The sequence below is a fragment of the Rhea americana genome, unplaced genomic scaffold (assembly GCF_003343005.1).
Source record: "Rhea americana isolate MKP2758 unplaced genomic scaffold, rheAme1 scaffold_149, whole genome shotgun sequence".
NCBI classification, from domain to species: Eukaryota; Metazoa; Chordata; class Aves; order Rheiformes; family Rheidae; genus Rhea; species Rhea americana.
The window spans coordinates 605,538-629,435 of NW_028185583.1; the positions used below are offsets into that span (position 1 = coordinate 605,538).

Consider the following 23,898-nt stretch of genomic DNA (forward strand, 5'->3'; position numbering starts at 1 on the left):
CTTCACATGAGAGTAGTATGGGGCTAACAGCAGGGCCTATGGCTGCATTTCTTTTTTATATTGCAGATGTGGAAAAAAAACAATCCTACAAATTGTAATCAAAAACTATTTCATGCTTTTCCATTTTGGAATGATACCCTTATTGTTTAATTACCTTGATTTAGGAGAAAATGAGATAGGGTTGAGTTTCTGCTGATTAAGAGAGCAGCCCAGGAGTTAAGAGCCCATTTGTACCTCAGCACCCATTCTGATACTGTTATACATACGTTGTTACAGTGCATTTGGTAAACGTAGTTTACTTACTACTTACTTCACCCTTGAGTGAAATTCATTCTTGTGCAGATTTACACCAGTGAGATGAAGCATCATATAAACCTCACATTAGCCATCAAAGTAATGTTTAAGCAGGACCTAAGCAGTGTGTGTGTGTTTCTGACTGTTCCCTGCATGGGGGCTACTCTCGCACTTGTCCATCACTGCATACTATGTTTTAAAAGTAAACAGAAAAAAAAGAGCAAAATGACTGCATTTTTCCTTTCTTCACAATTTTTAATGACACTAGAGTTGCAGTCTGTCAGTCCTGCCACGGTTCTCCCATCACATTCTAAGGTCCGTGTGGGAAATGTTGATATTTTATCCACTGTTTTCGTTTTTTTAAGTTGTTCTCCAGGGAAATACGTAGCGGTGTGAGCAGACTATGTGCAGTTTATGTAGTTCTCCTGTTCGGTTTCATATCTGCATAACCCCCGTCCCATGCCTTTGTGCAGCGATAGATGCCGTACGTGCGCGTTGGAAGATGGTCAGCCAGTGCAGCTGGGTACCGCTTTATCTGACAGGTTTAAGCACCTCAGACAAGCTGTTACGCGGCGCCCCGCACAGCGAGGTTAGGCAAGCAGAAACAAAATATTTACCTGCTCTTTTAAAAGCAGTGGAATCAGGGAGATCACTTAGCTGTTAATTGACTGACAAGATTGTACTGTCGGCTGTTTTGGCATCTCTTTGGTAGTGCTTATTTGTTCGGTTCAAGGAGAAGAACTGTGGTTAGTTTGGGAACTTTTACCAATAAAGGAAGTGTTCAGAATGAATTTGGCTCCTGTGTAGCTTTCTCTCTCTCTCTCTCTCTCTCTTCTTTTTTTTTTTTAATATATTCATCCTGTGGAAATAAGTCTGTGTTCAGTTGGACTTTGGCAATGCAAAAGCTTTTTTTATACATTTTTTCCATCCGGTAGTAATGTGTACATTATGTATGATACTGAAACAGGAAATAGTGATGTACTTTAAGTGAGCAATACCTGTCATTACAGCAAAAAGGTCAATGTTAAAGCATTTTTGCTGTGGGCTTCTTGTATGGCTTCTTAAAATATGCTCAGCTTGAATTTTAAGTTGTTTGGGGGGGTGATTCTTCTGTAAAGAGTGGCAATTTAAAATTGTATTTGAGATACTTAGCAAAAATTGAGTGTTTTGCTGCAGATGTGCTCTAAGCATTTCTGATGCAAGCCAGCATCTCTTAAAGAAAAGCATCTATGTTTTGTGACTAATACGGTTATATTATTGAAAATTTATTGGTGTATAGGATAGATTTTTCTCTGTAGACATCCTAGAGGTGTTGGATTAGTTTATTTCCAGGTCGTAATAGTTAACCTCAAATATTTAGTGTGTAAGATGTAAGAGCCTAAGGCTAAGTAAGATCTGATTCTGTTTGTTACTGTGAGATATAGGTCTGGAATTACATCCCTGGATTTACCACTCTTTGCTTCAGCTTTCTACCAGAATAATTTAGGGCAGAATCTGACTCTTGCCTTGACTTGCTGTTGAAATAATCTGTCTCCGTTCAGTCAATTTAAATCAAACTTCATATCTGTTCAAAGCTCCCTGCAGTCAAACGCGAGATTCCTGTTTCATACCTGGATTTTCCGTAAGGTCTCCATAGGTTTCCCAGCTTGCTGCATCAGCATGCCTAATCTTTGGCAAGGAGAGATTGGTAGGAATGCGTTCAGAGAAGGCAAGGAGCATGTGAACACATGTATTCGCCCAGTTTCGAAAAGAGCAAAGATTCTGCCCATAGTTTCTCCTCAAATAAGTTTAGTACAGTTTGTTTGATAATTTAATAGTAAATTCACAGTGTATTATATATACTTGCAGAACAGTATTTCCTTTTGTATTTGCACGTACTTTTAAAGGACATTTTTATCAAATAAATGGTTAGTTCAGCTGTCCAAATTTAAAAACATGTCTGATATTCTAAACCTTTCCGTGTATTTTCAAAGCAGTAATTCACTGGCTAATTTTGGAGAATGGCAATACATTCAATAAAACACTGAAATCCAGATGGCAGGTAGAACATCTGGGCTGGAATTAAATGAACAAATTGCAGTTGTGTCTTCAAATATGAAGTAGTGTCTTCAAATTACAATACAGAAAGAGGGAGTTTAAAAAGCTACTAACTTGGTTTAAAAAAGCTACTTTTTCTAGATTTGCGTGTGGAAAAGAATTGGTCACAATTCCTGCAGAACTGTAGCAAAGGCCCAGGCATCTTTACACTCTCCAGTAGTTCAAGACTTTGTCAAGAGCCAGTGCTTACACAGGAATTTGTGGTCATTCCTAGAGGTGTTCAAGTAGACAGGTAGAAAGCTGACTACAAAACTAGTCAGAAGGACCCCTAACCCAAGACTGTTGGAAATAGGAAGACAATCTCTCTGGTCAAGAATGGAAAACCTCTTTACAAAAATAGGAAAGCTGAGAAGTGTTTCTTCTCCATTATCTTCTTAGCAAATGCAAGTCAAAGACTGAAGAAAAGGAGTTTGCCTCCAGATGGGGTTATCGAGGGTGGTATCAAGTAGCATAGAAAAGCTTGCAGTTGGTTGTCTTTTCTTGCATTTGTGTAAAATGCCCAAACTGTACACCCAGAGACTGAATCTCTTTTGTCTTTTTATCTCAGCACACAAGCATCCTCAGCCCTTGACTGAATGTGTAACCTTGTGTAGAAGGATGCACAGTCTCTTATCTATCTTCATGCCAGTTATATCCTTCAGTTCGGAGATGTGCACTTACTGCCAGTTGAGGGCTCTTCTACAGACTTAGCTCAACTTTGCTTTGCCTAAGCAGGAAAAGCTGCAAGTCCATGTTTATTAGGGTGTCTATTCCTGTTGGCTCTTAGTCTTTTCCTGAACTGTCATGTAAACAGTTCCTTTTGGGAATATCATTAGCAGGGCAGAGGAAAATGTGGGACATCATAAGCCGAAGGTATGCTATCTTTCTTCCTGAAAAGCTGAGTCTGGAACTCAAATTTATTCTCAGTTGCAGGTGGGGCAGAGCTCAGAGGTGGCCTCTTTCTCTTCTAAGGTTCATTGGCTGCTGGGCTTATCCCAGACATAAACTAGACTTGTCTAATAAGGATCTTGGCAGAGGTCTGTGCGTYGATGTAAGGATTTTATAGGAACCACTACAGCTCGTCTGTACTAACCATTGCCCTATAGAATAAGAATTCTCCAGGGGCCAGTTACTGTGGTTTTTGCCCAGCTTTGTGCTGGCAAAGCTGAACAGAAAAGATTTAAAACAGGACTGGTTCTGACCTTTAGTCCTTACTCTAGAGTCAATATTTATTCTGCATGGTGCACTCAAGATTTAGCCTGGAAGACATAAGCTTCAAATCTGATCACTTACAAGAGCTGTAATATGAGCTACAAAATGAGAAGTAGTAAAAATTGTTTTTTGCCAAATTTTATTTTAAAGCTGTGGAGTGTAACCATTTTAGTGGTCTGAAAAAAAGGAGGAGGGAAGGAAGAATCTTAGAGCTCTGTAGTCAACCAGATACATGTTTCTTGCTTGCAGCTCATGAAGGCACCTTAGGAAAACGAGTGACAGAATAATGCTCCTGTCTAGAAAGTTTTTAAAGTCTTGATTCAGTAGGTGCATCTGACATAAATACAGCTCCGAGCTTCCAAGTAATCTTCTCATGTTCAAAGTTTTCACAGAAGTAAAATGTACTGGTTTGAAATAAGAAGATAGTGCAGTTAGTGTGGTTGGAGGATCTGGCGACGGATCGACATTCCTACAGGGAAACCTGGCTTGGTCTGCTTCCAGGGAGGACTGGGCAGCTGATGTCAAATGATGTGCTCAGTTTAACTTGCTGTGCAGTTTCTGATCATTGTAGGTGGGCTCATCTCAATCACTCTAAGGAAGCAGACCTATGCCAAACATTTGGAAGAAAATGTGCATTTTTATCATCTGTTCCTTAGTTTGAAATATGTAGTACTTGAAATATAGGTAGTTTCTGTCTATTGAGGAATATATTTTTGATGAAGAGCAACATTGAAAAGTATATTTACAGTGTTTTCTAAAGGAGAAATATGATTCAGTTGAAAAGTGGAAGTCTCTTGGCTTAAATTAGCCTATGAATGCAGGAAGATGAAATGAAGACTTGAATGAAAATAAAACCAGACAGAATTAAACTAGCTTTTCAGAGCATTAGATTTCTCCAGTTAGGTCAGTAATACTTAAGACTTTTTTTTTWWAAAAAAATCAAATAATATTAAAGTATTAAAGCCATCTTTGACATAGGATGGATGGCAATTCAAACCAAACCAGAAAGAATTATGTTGATTCAGGAAAGGGATTTATTTTCCCCAAGAGAATGACGTTGACCGAAGTTAAGCCATCAATAATCCCTGTAGTTAGTCTATACTTATTTCATAGTGTAGGTTGAAAACTTATATAGAATGTTCTGAAAATAGCAGGACCATGGAAAGACTTGAACTCTGTAACACAGAGATCTCAGTCCAGAGCTGAAAACTGTAGAAAGTATATAGTAGTATCCTCTTTTGTTCAAATAAAACTATTGCAGTCACATTTCTATGAYTGGCAAATTTCTTCCCTAGAGATGTTCTCTGTAGAATGAACATGGAAGGGATACTCACATTTCTAGAAGTTCCTCCTTCTAATTTTGCCTAATAAAGAGAAAAATGTTTCTTTGCAGAAGGCTAATAACTTTATGCTCTCTCATTTGGGAACATTCTCTCCTGTCCCACTTTCTGTTTCTAAAGCTGTGCATTTTCCTATACTTCTGTGCTTGTGTATTAGCGTCACTAATGACCTGAGATTCAGTTTAGCTCAACTGCCAAAAGTGGTTTACCAGTCACCTTCCACTTCCTAATAAAGAACTGCGCATCTGCTCCATAGTAACTGATTCTGATATATTGTACATCACTCATGATGATGCTTTCATTTCTTTTTACTTTTGTAGCAATACATTTTGTTTGAGAAAACAAATCAGGAAAATTTAAGAAAAGGTCTACTTGGATTGCTTGGGTTTTCTTCCTTTTAGAGACTCTGAAAGGAGAATTATTTAGAAATCCATTGACAAATCAAAGCTCAATGACATTATAACCTAAAATATTCCTTTTTTTTTCTATTTGATAGCTTACTGTTATTTTTACTATGTGGGAATTCTCTCTAGTTACAATTTTAAAAAAGTGTTATCCATATCTGACTAAATCAATACTCCATGAGCTATTACAGTCCTAACATTGCTGTAACATTGCTGATATTTTATTTGTACTGTTAAATAAATAGTTGATAACAGGTGGCACAGTGATTCTGCTTCAGTTAAGTCATGAGGCTTTTTTGATGTCCATTGGTTTTCTGAAAGCATTATTAATTAAAGGTTTGTCACATATATTGATAAATGATCATAAAGGATTAATTTTATTTTTCAATTTTTAGTACATTTTCCTCTTTTAAGTGTTTTTACAAGTGTTTCTATCAGCCAGTGATTTTATTCAGTGGAGAAGACATAAGTGTTTTTAGGAGTTGCTATTTGAGTGTTATTGTGATAACCCATACCCCATAATCTGAAGCTGATCATTTAGGTGTTTCTAAAAATCTTTTTTTAAAAAGAAATGGGAGTGATCTAGACTTTCTCCTATATAAACGTTCCTAAGAAAAGACATAAATCAATATTTATTACCACAATTGAACAAGTGTCCTTTTTAATGAAAAGAAAAAACAATCTTGTTTTAAAGATAGGATGTACCAGGGAGAATCCCTCTTTTATGGGAGAAACGTTTTTTTTGCCAGTGAGATAATTTTTAGGTACCTGTTTAGTCTCTCTTATTCAGATGTGTTCTTTGTGCTCATCTTTTCTGTAATGCAAAGAGTAAGCTGCAATCTGATGATGGTCAAACAGGTGGCAAATTATGGCTCTGAATAATAGTGCGGGTATAGAAGTCTTTTAAATATGTATTTGACCTGTAGGCTTCTTATGTGAGAAGCCAGGCATGTATTCCTCCTCAGTGTCCCACTAGCGTTTACTGATTTGGAAGCTTATTTGCTTTTCACTACATATTATTGTGGTGACATTCTGGCCAGGATTTCATTCTGGTTCCTAAAACCTTTAATAAGAGGCCTGAAAGGCCTAAAACTATTAGCTGGAGAGAGGTATTGAAAGGGGATTTGCCGACAGGATTCAGGGATAATCCAGGTTTAGGAATGGTGTAGGAACAATGAGAGACATTGGGCAGCTGTCTTACAGATTCAGGATGGCAGGACTGCGTTTGTTTAGACTTGCAGTTATCTGTCTGTACACTAGAAAACTAAGAACTTTAAGAAGATGCATACTTGTATTCTTCAAAATGTGATTACTCTGACCTCTTAAGACACAACATGAGATTTTTCCAGTGGATGGATATATGAAATTTTTTGGCCTCTGCTGTAAAAAATAACTCTTTCTCTTTGACATCAGTTCTTGATATCAAGATGTTCTTATGACTATTTTTTTTTTACAGGAAATTTGAAGATAGTCATGCCTATTAGATGTCTAGAAGATACAGGTAACTGTTTTATACTGAAAAAAGGAATATATTCGTATTCTCTTTGTGTTCATCTACACTTTGCTAATGTTTCTTCAAACACAATTTAGCCTTTCCACTGTAAGAATGTAGAACATTCCAATATCTCTAATACTACTTTTTTACTGTTTTTCCTTGCTGTTGTAAAATCCTGTCTGTCCTTAAAATTCTGTTTCATCTATTATTCAAATACCATACTTCTCTGTGAAAAGCATACCTTTGAGCCTTTCCTCTTTACACGTAGAATTGTGAAAACGTATTGCACTTAAGGTTATAAAGTGCTGTGAGCTGGTTAGAAATGTTTCAACACACTTTAAAATCTAAAATGCTTAATTCACATAAATACAGTTATTGCTCATTTCTATGATGTGTAGTAACTGTTGTGAAGCATTTTGACAAAAATTTAATATAGTGATTGGAAGATAGAAGTGTGAAAAGGTACCGATAGTAATTGCATTCAGAATGCTTTTCTAATGTCAGGGATTTTTTTTTTTCTATTTAAAAATAATTTAAAAGGGTGATCCCCATTTTCTTGTAAAACCAGTACGATGCTCTAAGGTAAAAAGTTCCTGACCTTCACCATCAAAAAAGTAGTCATCTAGGATTTCTGCCTAGCCAACAATGAGAAATAGGTATCTCCAGAGTGGAGAACCACCTGCACAGACATCCCATATATCTCAAGCACCCATCATGACATGGAAAGATTTCTCCTCTGGAASTAATGATCAATCTTCTCTGACTTTAGAAGAAGCCCATGTGACAAGGGTRGAGGTCTGAACAGTAGGTATGTAATACTGGATAAGGTAACTCCTACCCACATTGTTGGGACTCTATTTTCAGCAGTGATTTGCTGAAACGATCTTTGAATATAGGTGGTGGACTTTCTGAGAATCAAGCATCGTCAAACTGGCCTTAGGAGGCCTTACAAAATTACTGTTCATTTTGGAAAGTGTAGATGCTGCTTGTCTATTCTTAGTTCTTTTACTGAGTAGTAGTACTTTTACGTAGTCTCTGAAGCCAATCTGTATCTCTTCCCAAAATGGGCTTTGTGAAATGTAGTTACCTTTAGTGAGGTCCTTCAATATTTTTTTTAATAAAAAGCTTAATAAAAGTGCAACTGACTGCATTGATGTTATGTCACAGAGCTGTATTAACTGGTTTGGGGGGTTCTTTGTTTTTGTTTTTTTCCTTACAGATAACTGTGTCACCATGGAAGAGATGAAAAGGACTTTGCTCTAGTAGATCACAGTTATCTCTAGGTCATTCTGCATCTCAGATAACAATGAAAAATGTTCRAAAGCTCTAATAAGTCTTTGCAAATGTATAATAAACTGTTTAGGAAAGTTCCTGCCATGAACAGAACTGTGTAATAATCACGTTAATGTACAGACACAAATCTAATGCCTATAGACTACTGCGTGGAAAGTTCCAAAGAGAAAGAGAAGTCTGTGGACTTGCAACAGCTCTGGAAAAATGGGAGCAACAAAACTTTAAAAAGCACAGCTTTGGACACACTCCATGTGTCTGCACAGCTTTCAAGTGAACTAGCACTTAAAACCTTGTATAACAAAATGGACTCTGGGGACACAGCTATAGGGCAAAAAGCTACCTCAAGGTCTGGAGAAACTGCTAAAGTACCAAGTAGATGGAGGCAAGAACATTCAGCTGTTATTAAGATGAGCACTTTYGGCAATCAAGAAGTACAGAGGCAACCACAAATAGATCACGAGCAAATTGGAAACACAGGATCAGCACAACTTTTTAGTTCTGGGAAACTGGTATCATCAAATGAAGTTGCACAGCAAGTCACGGAGAAGCAATACCCACAGCATCGTCCAAGTCCTTACTCATGTCAACATTCACTTTCTTTCCCACAGCATTCATTGCCACAAGGCTTCTTGCACAACATAAAGCCACACCAGAGCTTGGAAGGTCCCCCATGGCAGTTTCCTAGCCACTTGCAATCAGTTGCCTCAGAGGACTTATTTCCTTTTCATATGCATAGCCATAGTGGAGGTTTCTCTAGGAAGAAGATTTCAGGTTTGAACCCTGCATACAGCCAATACTCACAGAAATCTTTAGAACAATCAGAAGATGCTCACAAAAAAGAGCACAAACCCAAAAAGCCTGGCAAGTATATTTGTCCTTACTGTAATCGGGCTTGTGCCAAACCTAGTGTACTTAAAAAGCATATTAGGTCTCATACTGGGGAGCGACCATATCCTTGTGTTCCTTGTGGTTTCTCTTTCAAGACAAAGAGCAACCTTTACAAGCACAGGAAGTCACATGCCCATGCAATTAAAGCAGGATTGGTACCTTTCACAGAGTCTGCAGTCTCTAAATTGGACCTAGATGCCAGTTACATTGATGTGGAAGCTGAAATACATTCGGATGGGGAACAGAGCACAGACACTGATGAGGAGACTTCACTCCTAGTGGAAGGGACTGACAAACTGAGCCCTGTTCCACAGTTTCCCTTGGACATTGCTACCAGGAGCAGTTTTCACTCCTCCATGGAAGAACCCTTGGTAGGGCCAATGAAAGTACCCATTTTGATTATCCCTAAAAGTGGAATTCAGTTACCCAGTGAGACTTCACCATATATTGGCTCCGACATGTTGCAAAACCCATCCCTAAGTACTAAGTCTGATGACTCTCATACAGTTAAACAGCGACTTGCACTAAGACTGTCAGAGAAAAAGGGGCAAGATTCTGAGCAGTCGTTAAACCTTTTGAGCCCACACAGTAAAGGAAGCACTGATTCTGGTTACTTTTCCCGCTCAGAAAGTGCTGAGCAGCAAATAAGCCCTCCAAATACTAATGCAAAGTCTTATGAAGAAATCATCTTTGGGAAGTTCTATAGAATTAATCAAAGGACAGCACTAACAGTGGCCACAACTAATCAGGAACACAGTTTAATGGATAGAAAGGGCAAAGCAGAGCCACTATCTCTTTTAAATACCAGATTAGATATGAAGATATTTGAGGAACGTAATTCTCAGCTGGCTCCAAATAAAGAAGAACTCATTGACCCCAGTAATTTGAGCACTATTAAATCTCCACAAGTTTATACAGGCAGCAATACAGAATCCAGACAATCCCAAACTACCACATCATCCATCAAAAGTGAATCCAGCCTTTACCCAGCAAGTCAACAGGGTGATGTGCCTGTCCTTCTAGAGCCCCCGGTTGATTCTTCTCCTCTTATTAGAAGTAACTCCATGCCAACCTCTTCTGCAAACAACTTAAATATTCCCCCATCCCTGAGAGGAAGCCATTCATTTGATGAGAAGATGACTGGCTCAGATGATGTATTTTACCCTGGGACAGTGGGAATGTCCCACCAACGGATGCTGAGAAGACAGGCTGCTTTTGAACTGCCCTCTGTGCAGGAGGGACACTCAGATTCAGACTATCATGGAAGACTAGGGAAAAATATTATTGTTTCTTCCAGCAGACAAGCAGCAGGTGACAAAGGACCATCCTTAAAAGAGAAGAAAGCAGGAGACAAGACCTTTTATGACTATGATGCTGGTGGAAAGCACTACAGAAAATGGGACGAATTTGAAGCTCAGAAGCAGAACTACAGGGACTCACCATCCCTCGGTGGAATAAACAAGGGAGGAGAGTACTTTGTTGATCCTCTCGGACAGTCACAGGCAATGCCATCCTTATACGGAACAACTTTTGAAAACAGAAAGCGCAGGAAAGAGAAGAGTGTTGGAGATGAGGAGGACAGTCCCATGCTTTGCAGCAGTATGACCAGCACCACTGGAGGAAGTCAGCCTTTGGACTTTGATCCCAAATCCCAAGTTCAGGATGTGCCAAGAAGCGGATTCGCACTTCAAGGCTTGGACAATGCTGCCCATTGCCATGCAGAGCGTTTTGAGATATGCAGGCCCTGCTTGCAGTCTGGCAGCCCTGCAGCTTCTCTAGAAGATTCATCCTTAACTGCAGAGCAAGAAAAGAATGCAGAATCACTGACTAGAAAGCCCCCTGGAAATGTCATCTCTGTCATTCAGCATACAAATTCATTGAGCAGGCCAAACTCATTTGAAAGATCTGAATCTACAGAACATATTGCATGCCAGCAGGATAAGATCTATTCACCATCTGAAACATGCGAGAGTGAGATTTGTGAGTCCCCAATGAGCCCAGACCGAGCTCCGCAAGCCGAAAATGCTGACAACATTAGTAAACCATCTCCATCCCAGCAACCTCAGCCGTATCATATGCAGCCCAGGCTGGTTCGCCAGCACAACATACAGGTACCTGAAATTCGTGTCACAGAGGAGCCAGATAAGCCTGAGAAAGATAAAGAAATGCAGAGTAAAGAGCAGGAGAGACCCACTGAAGAATTCCAGTGGCCCCAGAGAAGTGAAACTCTTTCTCAACTCCCAGCTGAAAAGCTGCCACCCAAAAAGAAGCGCTTACGACTTGCTGACATGGAACACTCCTCCGGAGAATCCAGCTTTGAGTCCACAGGTACAAGCCTCTCTCGCAGCCCTAGCCAAGAAAGTAATCTGTCCCACAGCTCAAGTTTTTCAATGTCCTTTGAAAGAGAAGAAAATCTAAAGTTCATCACACCTTCCAAACAAGATGAGTTTGGAAAACAATCTGAGTTTTTAACTGTTCCAGCTGGTGCTTACTCACTTTCTGTCCCTGGACACCACCATCAGAGGGAAATGAGACGCTGCTCATCTGAACAGATGCCCTGTCCTCATGCTGCTGAAATCCCAGAGATTCGAAGTAAATCCTTTGATTATGGGAACCTGTCTCACGCCTCTTCAGCTGGGACACCTACTACTGCACTGTCTCCATCACGAGAAAGGAAGAAATGCTTCTTGGTTCGCCAGGCTTCCTTTAGTGGTTTTCCAGAGATTTCCCAGACTGACCAGAGTGCAGAACAAAGTATTAAGCAGGAGCAGATGGAACATGTACAGGCTGGGCTTCGGTCCTCCCAGGTTGCCTGGCATCACTCCCCTTCCTCTGTACTTCAGCCTGTTCCGGTAGATGATTCTGGAAAACTGGTTGTTGGTTCTTGTACTCAACTTAGTAGTAGCTCATCCCACCTTGCCCAGCAACAGGCTCTTCTTGCAGACAGTCAGGAAATGTTAAGGACACCTTTAATCCAACAGGCACCTTATATTCCTAACAAACATCCATCAGAGCAGCCACAGCTCTTTGCACATCAGGAAAAAGTCCCATTTCCCCCTATACATAACACCTTATTTCAATTCCCATATCCAACTGTCTGCATGGTTCACTTACCACCATCTCAGCAGCCTGTCTTGTGGCAGTCATGTTCAGAACCTCTACAGAGACACTTCCAGCATCATTTTGTACAGCAGCTGCAGAAATCTTATGTCAAACAACCTTTCCAAACAGACGTTCCTCCAAGTTACCACCTGGACCATGCTCCAGAGCATATTGGAAAGAAACCAGATGATTATGTGCAARTGAAAGAGCAAGCATACCAGCATTACTCAGGAACATCTGGACAGTATTCAAAAAATACTCTTGCTAAGTACCAGCCAGACCATAGCATTAAACCAACAGATACCTCCTCTGAGCAGCATCTTCAGACAGGTTTTGATTCCGCAAGTGATGGATCCATACAGTCTTTGCCAGGAACAGTTGTTCCCGTCAGGATCCAAACCCATGTGCCATCTTATGGTAGTGTCATGTACACAAGCATTTCCCAGATCCTTGGACAGAGCAACAGTCCTGCAATTGTAATTTGTAAAGTTGATGAGACTGTTTCTCAAAGAACATTAGCAACAAATGCAACCATGCAAGGAATTGGATTTAACATAGCCCAGATGTTAGGTCAGCATGGAGGACTAGAAAAATATCCATTGTGGAAAGTGCCGCAGACGCTACCGCTTGGACTGGAACCCTCAATTCCCTTGTGTTTGACTTCCAGTTCTGACACAGCTTCTACCTTGGGAGGGAGCAAACGAATGCTTTCACCTGCTAGCAGCTTGGAGCTCTTCATGGAAACCAAGCAGCAGAAACGAGTCAAAGAGGAAAAAATGTATGGGCAGATAGTTGAAGAACTAAGTGCAGTTGAGTTAACTAATTCAGATATAAAGAAAGATTTTCCAAGAGTGCAAAAGCCTCAACTAGTACGACAGAGCTGTGCTACTGAGCCAAAGGAAAGTTTGCCATCCTTGTCATCCTCTTCACCACTGTCGTCCTCATCATCTCAAGATTTCCCACCTGTCAGCATGCCAACAGCTGATGCTTTTCCACTGAGCAGGGAGAAGCTTTCTAGTTTTGATTCCACATCACCGGGGCAAAAGTCCAGTGGCCCTTCTGAAGGAAGAGACTCACCAGAGGAATTGGATGTAGATGAAACAGCCTCAGATATGAGCATGAGTCCACAAAGGTCTTCATTGCCAGCAGGAGAAATTCAGACAGAAGACCAGCTGAAACATCAAAAATTGCCTCTTGGGATGTTAGTCCAGATGACATCCAATACAAGTGGGAAAGTCACAGGCTCAACTATTCTCCTAACTGATGTAGCAGATTTTCAGCAGATCCTTCAGTTCCCAAGCCTGCGCACTACTACTACTGTGAGCTGGTGTTTCTTAAATTATACAAAACCCAATTACATTCAACAACCAACCCTCAAATCGTCTGTTTATGCTTCATGGTGTATTAGTTCATGTAACCCAAACCCATCTGGGCTAAGTACAAAGACCACTTTAGCACTTTTAAGGTCCAAGCAAAAAAACACCACAGAAATCTACACTCTGGCTGCTATGCACAGACCTGGAACTGGTAAACTGACATCCTCAAGTGCATGGAAGCAATTTGCTCAGGTAAATAAGAGGTTTCAAATATAATAAAATTAATGTATTTTTCATTGAAAAAATGTTTTGAAACAGAAGCTAATGATTTTTTTAAAAAGCTCAATTGGGAAATCAGACATTGACATCTTCTGGTGACAAATTTTGAGCCTCAGTTTACCCCTTTGCAAACTTTGATATTTCTATTCTTTCTACCTCTCCATTTTCAGAATCAGTTGTCCAAAATGAGGCTTTTAAAGTCCTCATTTCATATGTGTGAAARCCTGATACATTATCTCCTTTTATTTTGTCCTTTGTTTTGCTGTGTCCTCGTTCAAGTAGTATACACAAACATCCATGGGATTCCTAAATAAAGATTAAGTTGAAATTGGCAAGGATCTTCAGAGCCCTTTAATGTCTTTTACATACTGAATCTTCTTCACTGATTCAGCATTAGATAATGGGGCCAGGGAAAATTATGTAATGGCAATAAATGACCTTCTAAGGCTTTTCCATCTCCATTTTCCATGATTTTTTTTTCTTGAGGAAAGATACAGTGCTGTCTATTCCATCAAGACTCTTGTAAAAAATTGTCCATGCTGCCCTCTCTCTCRTTCTCCATCAAAGTGAATGAGACAAATTAATTCATCTTGCAGAGTTGCATCAAAATGAGTTTGGCTTTGACCTGGATTGTTAAAGTACTTGAAATAAAGTGTGCATTTATTGTGTGTTCTAGCAGTAACACCATTCCTTGACTTTGTTCTACAGATGAAACACGAGCCATTCTTCTTGTTTGGCAGCAAGCTTGAAAAGAAAATAGTGGGGAATATTATAAAAGAAAGAGTAAAAGGAGACATTCATGGAGATAAAGACATTACATCCAAACAAACTGAGCCGATACGAATTAAAATCTTTGAAGGAGGGTAAGAAAACACAACTGGAAATTTCAAGCTCAGACTGTCATTTTGAAAGATTGAAAATGAGCATAAATGAATTAGGATGTAAACAGTGTCCTGTATTCCTGCCATGCACTGTAGCTCCCAGGCCTCTTCCTTTTCGTGTATACATCAGTCTTAAAACAAGCTACAGGGTACCTGTGTACTGACTCGTGGCTCTGCTTTACTACTAGTACAATAATATTTTCTATCTGTGTGAGAGCCTTCACTGTAAATAACTACTTTCCTTATTTAGATCATTAAGAAAAGATAGATGGTTAACATTTTGATATTTTCTATGTAATTTCTGTATATCTAATGGTTTCCATGAACACATCCTTCCATTTCTAGACTATATACTTCCACTCACTTGAATGGTTTATCTAGGCAAATTTGCTCTTAATCTTACAATTTTTTTATTTACTGAAGTTGGATTTCAGATATAAAATGTAAGATGGCAATGAAATCTGTGGTATTTAAGCCTAATCCATTGATTTGTCATGTAAGGTTGATAAAATAATGTTTTATTTTACTGTGGCCATCTGTGACTTATGTGATAAAAATAAATAAATAGAAAAGAGGAGAAAGTCCATTAGCATTATGTTGAGGCTTATGAAGCTTGTTGTGAAAAGCAAATGAAATGCGGAGTTGATTGCCTCATGCAGTGTACTGTAAAGTGTAAGATATTGGTTTATTTCTTTTGAAGAATTCTAAAGTGATATGATTAATTTTTGCCAGTTGTTGGTAGTGATTAATCAGGTGGCTGAACGAGATGGATTTTTCAGTCTTGCCAAACACAAATGCTCTCACAAATATGTTTTCTTGGGACAACTAAATAGATTAGGATGGAGATGTGGTAAATTCATACAACCCTTTCCTTCTGCCATCATTTTGTATCCTTTAACGTATTAATTATCCCTCATTAACATTATGTGTTTTGGCTCCCCTTGGATAATTTCCATGAAACTAACATTGACATTTCTCTGTAGCCTGCAACAATAAAAGGACATAGCCTACATCTTGCTTAAAAGACTAAAAATACTGTTTAGGAGCTTGGTGCAGGTCTACCAGTCCAGACACCCTGATCCTAGGTATTCTCTGTAGTTGTGCATTGTCCTCRTACCCAAGCCAGTAAGCTGGCTACAAAAGAGTGACACAGATTCAGGGATGAGCCTAAACGTACAAGAAATTTAAAGTGCTGCTCCTTAAACTCACACTCACTTTGAAGTGTAAAATTTGCCTGCATCCCATTGTATATCATTTCTGAATTTGGATCACCTAGCTGAAGATAGTCTGCACTGATGTAAGCTCTGTGATGAAAGGTCAGAAGAGTAAAAGTGTTTTAAGAGAAGCAACTCAAAGGAGGATTCAGATCAGCGTGAACTGCGACAGATCACTGTGCAAAATGCCTCTACCATTTAACACCTTCTTTAAGAAACTTTGTATGTTATTTAAACCCTCTTCAGTTTCCCTGTTCACTAATAAATTTGAAATGAAATTATTTGTAATATAACTCCTGTGTCACCTAGAAAAGACTCCTAGTAATTTTTTTCTGTATTTGGATATTTTTAGTTTAGAACAAAAAGTAAGAAACCTCGATGTGCATGTTAATTGCTAGATTAAGGGGAGATGAATAATCTTTTCCTAGCTTGTGACTGAGTCTCTAAATAACAGATTTGCCAATAGGAACATCTAACCTGCAAAGCTACAATGAATGGGATGAGGCARTATTAATGTATCCTCTCTTTCTTTATAGATGTATTTCAGAACAATGTAAGAAAATCATCATTTTATACTACATCTTATAAATATTGTTTATGGAAGGGTAGATTCATTCTTTCCATTAGTTTGGGAGTTTTTTAAATGAATCTAATATTCTTTTCATGTTATGGCCAAGTTCTTCATTGCTCTTGTGAGCAAACTCTTCATGAGTTTGTCCGTCTCTTTAGGTTTGATTTGTGATTTCTAGAAGCTGCTTTTTAATTTGTTTTTCATGCTTGCTTACTCCTTGCTGTATGCAGAACTATTCTGTTCTGTTCTATTCTCATCAATCTCATCTTTATATCATCTGAACAAACTCAAGTAGTGCACAGAACTACATAAGAAATGTCTGTCGTGTTTTTTCCACATTTTCTTCTCTAGACAGATAAGCATGCGTGGCAGTAATCTTGTTTCAGCAGGATGTTTTTGTTTATTTTTTGTTTGTCTGGAGGAGGGGGTTTGCTTAGGGCTTTTGATTGCTTTTGTTTTGTAACTGCAGGGAAGGCAATTCAGAATTGACAGTTGTGAAAGATTTGTGATCCTCTATAGGTCCCTKGGTGAGTTTTCAGCTGGTGGAAAGGTCTGTCTGCCACACAGACGAGTGCCACTGTAGTTGTGCAGAGCTCATTTGGGGCAGGGGAGTGGAGTCCTCATGTGGCAGGTGGACAAAAAGCAAAGAGTCAGGGTTGGGAGTCGGTGAAGTAACAGTGAGTGGAGTTCAGCAGAAAGACAGATGTCACAGCACATCATCACATCACTTGCTGCACAAAAGCCAGTCAAGAGCAATTTGTAAGCATCACAGCAGAAGAGGGTTTGAAGGATGAAGCTAACAACCACATTATTACCTCTGGCAGGTGGTTTCATTCAAATGAAATGATTTGAATCACAAAATCTGCTTTCCATCACCTGCAACTACAGAGCCCTAGTGAGATATGAAGCAGTATTCCTCAAAGAAAAGCAGCAATTTAAAGTGCAGTACTTGCAGCAGTACAGTTGTTTACTTGCAGTGTGTACAGTTACTTGCAGTGTGAAGTGAAAAGAAGGGAAGGATAGGGCAAACATTCCAGCTCACTGGACGTCTTCCTTAATGACATTATCAGCTTACAACAAGAGTTCACAGCTTACTCTGTTATATCTATCAGTAATGGACTCTAATTGAAAATCCTCAATGAAATAACATTTTGGCTAGAAATTGCATGACTCTGAGGCTTGTTAATGACTTTTAAACTCCAGAGCCCTGGTTCAAATTGAGTGCAGTGCAGCGGTGACCATAGTCAATTATATGAAAGTTGGGCAGTGGGAAAAGTGAAATTATTGAAAACTCAGAGAGAGGCACAAGTAAGAGCTAATATATTCTTGGGGACTAGGAAAGATCTTCACTATTGGGCCAATCTTTTAATGCTTCAGTGCTTGGATCATGCTTTCTTTAAATTTCGAACTTGTGTATGTCATTTCTCTTATAATTATTATGGTGGAGTGTACTTAAGAGAGTCAAGGTCAGTTGTGCCAAAAAAAGGTGTATGTGAATGACAAAGAGACAGTTCTTGTCTAATTGTCCTTGTGCCCAATAAGCTTCAACAGGTGGGAGAAGCAGATGGAATACAGATTTGAAAAATGTTTCATCTCAGTAACCTCAAAATCGCCACTTGCTTTTTGTAGAGTTATCATTGCATTAACAGAATCTTTCAGACAGTCATGTATTTATTTAAGTGCTGACTGTCAGTGCTAATGATACTTTGTCGGCCGTGCATCCTCAGGGTCACTAAAAGTAATATGTACTCCTGTGGGAGAGGGAAATGGAGGAAAGAGGGCAGACAAAGTATTATTTCCCAGTTCTTGCACTCTCTCAGTATTACTTCCTGTGAGTCAGGCTGAAATCCATCCTTCTCTGGGCTGTCCAATACTCTTCAAACCTCAGAACAGTCAGAGCAGATCTTCTGGACCCTTACTGTCTTTTAAGTTTTAATATTAACACTTTATTGTGATAATTAAGGAAATGTGCAGCTTTATATAGATTTGTATGTCTTATTTATTATCTAACTACAGACAAAAATAGCATGAAACACTTAGGCTTGTAATAAAAACAAAATGCTGTAACAATGTTCTGCTAAATATGCAGGTTGGAAGTTTCCCATTTAATTTCTAGAAAGTGTATACCTGACTGAACTCAACATGGTTCCTTGGGGATGGATCCATCTTCAGGAACTTGAAGCACCTGTAGTGTCAGTGGCTACATCCTTGCTAGTCATCTGCATTCCCTTTATGCTTACTGGGGAAAAGCAGGCATTTCTAGGATATGATTTCTCTGATCCCAAGGGATAAATATGCTAAAATAGGTCAAGTGAATCATGCCGCAAAACAGCCTCTACTTTCAGTGATGGTAGATGTCTGTGTTTCGTACAAAACTACAGTTAGATGAAATTAATCCAACCTGCAGAGTCATATTTGGAGTTGTGCTTGTCTATATGAGCAGTAGCTAATCTATTTCTTGACATACTATCCCCATATTGCAGTCCTTTGGTCTGATGTTAAAAAATAACTAGCATATGCAAACACATTCAAAGTACTGCATTCCTTGAAAGACAAATACTTTGTGAGCTCCAGCCTGAAAATTCAGCAGTTTCTATGGACTTCTGTGGAAGTTTTATGATGAGAYATGTACAGGATCAGGATCATGAGCAAATGTCTGGAGATCTTCTTTGTGCCTGTGTATGACTTAGTGGCCATACGATTTAAATGCTTGCTCTCTTCCAACAGGTATAAATCAAATGAGGATTATGTCTATGTCAGAGGCCGTGGCCGAGGAAAGTACATTTGTGAAGAATGTGGAATTCGTTGTAAAAAGCCAAGCATGCTCAAAAAACATATCCGCACTCATACCGATGTCCGGCCTTATGTATGCAAGTTGTGCAATTTTGCCTTCAAAACTAAAGGTACTCGACCCTTTTTGTGAACTCTTGACCTTCCCCAAAAATCTAGAGCTATTTTGTCATCTAGGACCCAATCATTCTGTTCAATCACAGAAAAAAAATCCTGAAAACCAAATCATTGCGATTATGGATGCAGGACTCTAGGAATTTTTTTCTTAAATTTAATTGATTCAGAGATTATATGATACTCTGAGTCTCCTTAGAAAGCTTCATTAAGAGCTATATGCTCTTGGCTGGTCCATCTGTCTACAGAAAAAATGTAATAGCGTAAGAATCATCCTTACAAATAATACTTTCTGCCAAAATTGTTACATGGTGCAAACTTTAATTGCAACAATATTCAAATGCTACAGGGAGAGTACACTTGTTATGACATAATGCAGAAGCAGAGCATCAGCTGCAGAGGAAAACATGCCTTCATGGGCTTTACAGTGGGTCAGTTTCAAGTTTATAAATAATGTATGTCTCCCAGATGGGCCACTTCATCCACTGTGGCATTAATTATGAATAGAGATCTGATAGCTTGTGTTCACATGTATTTATCAGCACTGAAAAAAGCTTCCATTTGTCACCCTGAGGCCACAGTTAATGATATGCTTTGGAATTTAGATTTTCCTTGCAACTATCTCCTTAAAAAAAAGAAATCCTTTTCTTTGGTAGCACTTTTTTTTTTTTTTTTTTTTAGTATAACCCAAATGAGCCTTATCCTTTCATTTTCCTAGCTTGCCTTTGACAGACAAGAGAAATGGATTCTGGTTCCAGTGCCGTGAATTTACTTGAAGGGGGAGAGGCGAAGCTGGAGGAAATTTCTCCTGAGATCTCAGTGCAGCTTCATGGCTGTTTTGAGGACTGAGGATTGTAATAGTTTCCATGACTCCAGCACTTCTTCCTCTGCCAAAGATGGGAATAGCTGATGGATGGTAGTAGACCCATCAACCTAATTTAAGATGAGAACCTTCATGGGGGTGTAGAGACAAAAAGAAGGAGCTGTTTGTTGTAATCCCAAAGGACCTTCTGATGAGCAGTTCTCAGATCACTGTTTACATTTGACGTTGCAGGAGAGATGGGTCTTGAGGAGAGACTTGAAGGAGGATTGTGGTTTTGCAGCTGTGTTCAGAGAGGACATTCCAGGCAGAAGCAATGGCATGGAAATAAATGTGAAATCTCTAGCTGAGACTGGCATTTCTGGTGGAGAAGAAGAAGCAGGGAGGAGCTGGTGTGCTATTGCACGAGAGGAGGATGAATAGGAAGGAACTAAGTTAGCCTTCAAAGTACCAAGAACTGTTTAACTGATGTGTTACTGTTCATGGGCRGTTGTCAGCCTCCTAACTATTGTTACTGTTTTGCTGAGGACAGCAGCAGCCAGATCTTCAAAGGTACTAGGTTTCATTATTCACCTCGAGCATTTAGCCATCCAGAGACATCAGTGGCTAAGTTAGACTTTTCTTGCAGTGCACAGAAAAAGACAGGCACACCTGTCTCTTTTCTGAGACTGAAAATGAAGTTCTTTGACCTAGCTAGGAGGAAAGGAGCCTTGAGACCTTCTAAGCACAACTCCACTGCCGAATAGAGCGGTACAGTGTTGCTGCAGCCAGATTGCACGCAATACATGTGCCATCTGGAGACACTGGTTTGGGTCCCAAAAGCAACATAGGTACATTCACAGAGCGCAATGCTTGAGAAAAGAAGTGCCATCTCATGGTAGTAAGTTGGTTTTGCATGCACCATGTCTTTCTTGTTGGATGCTGCAAATGTAACTTAAGTGGCTAATGGATTAGAGTGATACTCTTGTTTCTCTGGCTTGTGCTCTTTGTGCTCAAGATTCCTTGCCATGAAATGTCTCTTGGGGCTAATCTCAGCCCAGTTTTCTTATCTGGGAAAAAAACAGCCCATAAACGACACTCCAGAAAGTCAATAGTCTAGTGTTAAATTGTTCCCTCAGGGATGGAGATCTGATTTCAAATCCCTGCTGTGTCTGGCTCGGATCCGTACACCAAAGCAGGGAGCTGAACCTGGGTTTCCCACATCCCAGGTGAATGCTGTGAACACAGCCACTGTCAGTTCAGAGATTAAAGCTAGACAGTAAACACACAAAGAAATCTCCTCTAAATGCCTTCTTTATGGACTACATTTGCTTCAAAATGCTTCAAACACTCTGAAGGTTTGGAGCCTACATGTGAAGTAGATGGGAAACTACTTAACTTGAGAATAGTAATGTGAAAGTAGGGCTGTGAGCCCTGAATGGTTGGTGTGCACTGGAGTCACTTCAATGCCCAGGCTATTTGTACATATTGCAGATGAACACTGAACCCAGAGATAGATAACATTCAACCACAAGTTTTTGAACTTATTGGGGCATCTAAATGTCATCTGGAAAATTGGAGAGATGCCTATATACCTCTCAGGCCCTGAGTTTATTTGGACATTTTTTTGAAGATGTGAAGTCCCACTCTCATTAAAACAGGCTCTGAGGGCAGTGGGCTGGATGAGTCAGTCCTGTGTGTGTTGCTTTTTTTTTTTTTTTTTTTTTTTTTTTTTAACTAAAACCCACATCTGCAGGATAGGAGAATTAATATGCACCAAAAACTGACTTGAAGAGTGCTCTTCTCTTCACTGTTGTTAGTTAATAAGATTCATCTCTGATCCATAGGAAATCTGACAAAACATATGAAGTCTAAAGCACACATGAAAAAATGCCTGGAGCTTGGAGTATCAATGACATCTGTAGATGATGCTGAAACTGAAGAAGCAGGTATGTCAGAATGATTTAATTTAGTTGGAATGGCCTCTGTAGTATGCAGATGACTCATTGCACTTTAGCACAGTGTCTGGCATAGGATAATATATTAGGAATATTTAGTGCATTTTTTAATTAAGAAGCATCTTTTTGACAAACAGGAAGTATAAAAAATAGATTGGAGCCATTTGTCTGCATTATATTTTTTATTGCAATACATGAGGAGAAGCTAGAAATAAAAATACGACTTGTTATTTGTCATCTGTCTCATACAAAGTTCCAAATATTTTCTATTTAAATGTGAGAGCTGACATAATTCAGAGAAGTTCAAAGGACATAGTGGGGTAGGGTGAATTTGCTTTGTATGCTTCCTTTTTCACAGGAATGAATTCGAGTATGGAGTTTGAGAATATTGTTATGAAAATTTACAGTTTGATACTGTTAAGAATGGCTCTATGCAGCCATTCCCCATGAAGAGCATCCAAGATATTCTGGGTAGGGAACGGAAGTGGCAGCAGGCCTATAAAAGTGTTGTGTTTGCTATCCTCACCATTTTGACTTGCTGTGGTTATTTCAGAAAACATGGAAGACATGCACCAGGAGGCAGAGAAGAGTAACAACTTGGCAGGCATATCAGCAGAGCATCAGTTTTCTGATGCAGAGGAGTCAGATGGTGAGGATGGTGATGATAATGACGATGATGATGAAGATGAAGATGATTTTGATGATACTCAGGGAGACTCAACACCAAAAACAAGATCAAGAAGCACCAGCCCACAGCCCCCGCGGTTCTCCTCATTGTCGGTGAACTCGGCTGGGGCGTCACAAGGGGCTTCCCCTGAGGGCTCCCTCTCCGTGGGACACTCCTCCCTGATCAGTTACTTGGTCACCTTACCTAGCATTCAGGTTACTCAGCTTATAACACCAAGCGACTCATGTGAAGACTCACAGATGACAGAATATCAGAGGTTTTTCCAGAGGAAGAGCACTGATTCAGAGCCCGATAAAGACAGGTTAGACATACCTAGTAGCATGGATGAGGATTACATGCTTTCATTAGACCCCAGTTCATCTCCTAGGGACCTCTCACCTTCCAGTCGACAGTCATCACCCAGCTATGATTCTTCACCATATAGAGACAATTCACCAAAGAGATACTTAATGCCAAAAGGGGATTTGTCACCCAGAAGGCATCTGTCACCCCGAAGAGATATTTCACCCATGAGACACCTTTCCCCACGGAAGGAATCTGTGCTGAGGAGAGAGTTATCACCAAGACGGGATGTTTCACCTAGACGTCACCTATCACCAAGGAGACCAATGTCACCGGGGAAAGATGCGTCTGTCAGAAGAGATCTATCTCCTTGGCGAGAGAGGAGATATATGGCCGCAGTTAGAGCAGCGTCTCCCAGGAGGGGCTTATTCCATAATCCAGCATTGTCCATGGGTCAATATTTACAGTCAGAATCTATTCCACTGGGGCATTCAGTAAGTATGAAAGAATATTTTCACTCCTGTTGTCAAAACCATTGCTCTTATCTAATCTGCACATAGTATTAAACAACAACAACAAAAAAAATGTATAGCTTTGGAGAAGAAAGCATAAGCTTTGAACCTCAGTAGGGCTTCCTGGAAAGAATACAAGAAGTTTAGAATAGGTACAGCTCAGATCAGGGCTTTGATTCAGTTAGATGTGATGTAGTAAGCCTAAAGGTCAAATCTTCACTTGGTGAAAATCAGAATGTCTCCATTAAATTAAAGGAAACTGGGCTGGCCTACATTAACTGGCCCTGTCTTTATTTTAGAATGACCCACGAAGCTTACATGGCATGTGGGCTTGTTACTGCACTGTAAAACCTTTTACCTCCCAGACTGTCAGTTGGGACAGAGCAGAGC

At 39.6% G+C, this 23,898-nt stretch overlaps 1 protein-coding gene across 5 annotated transcripts in view; it reads left to right on the forward strand.

The window, feature by feature from the left end:
* Nucleotides 1-23,898, forward strand: part of HIVEP2 (HIVEP zinc finger 2) — a 151,699-nt gene that overhangs the window by 119,862 nt on the left and 7,939 nt on the right. For all 5 annotated transcript variants that reach the window (XM_085299267.1, XM_085299268.1, XM_085299270.1 and 2 more), the window contains 6 exons: nt 6,783-6,827; nt 8,041-13,672; nt 14,408-14,562; nt 19,093-19,268; nt 21,916-22,017; nt 22,580-23,490. In XM_085299267.1, the coding sequence (XP_085155393.1) occupies nt 8,246-13,672; nt 14,408-14,562; nt 19,093-19,268; nt 21,916-22,017; nt 22,580-23,490 (6,771 nt within the window). In that variant the 5' untranslated portion in view covers nt 6,783-6,827; nt 8,041-8,245. The remainder of the gene's footprint in view (nt 1-6,782; nt 6,828-8,040; nt 13,673-14,407; nt 14,563-19,092; nt 19,269-21,915; nt 22,018-22,579; nt 23,491-23,898) is intronic.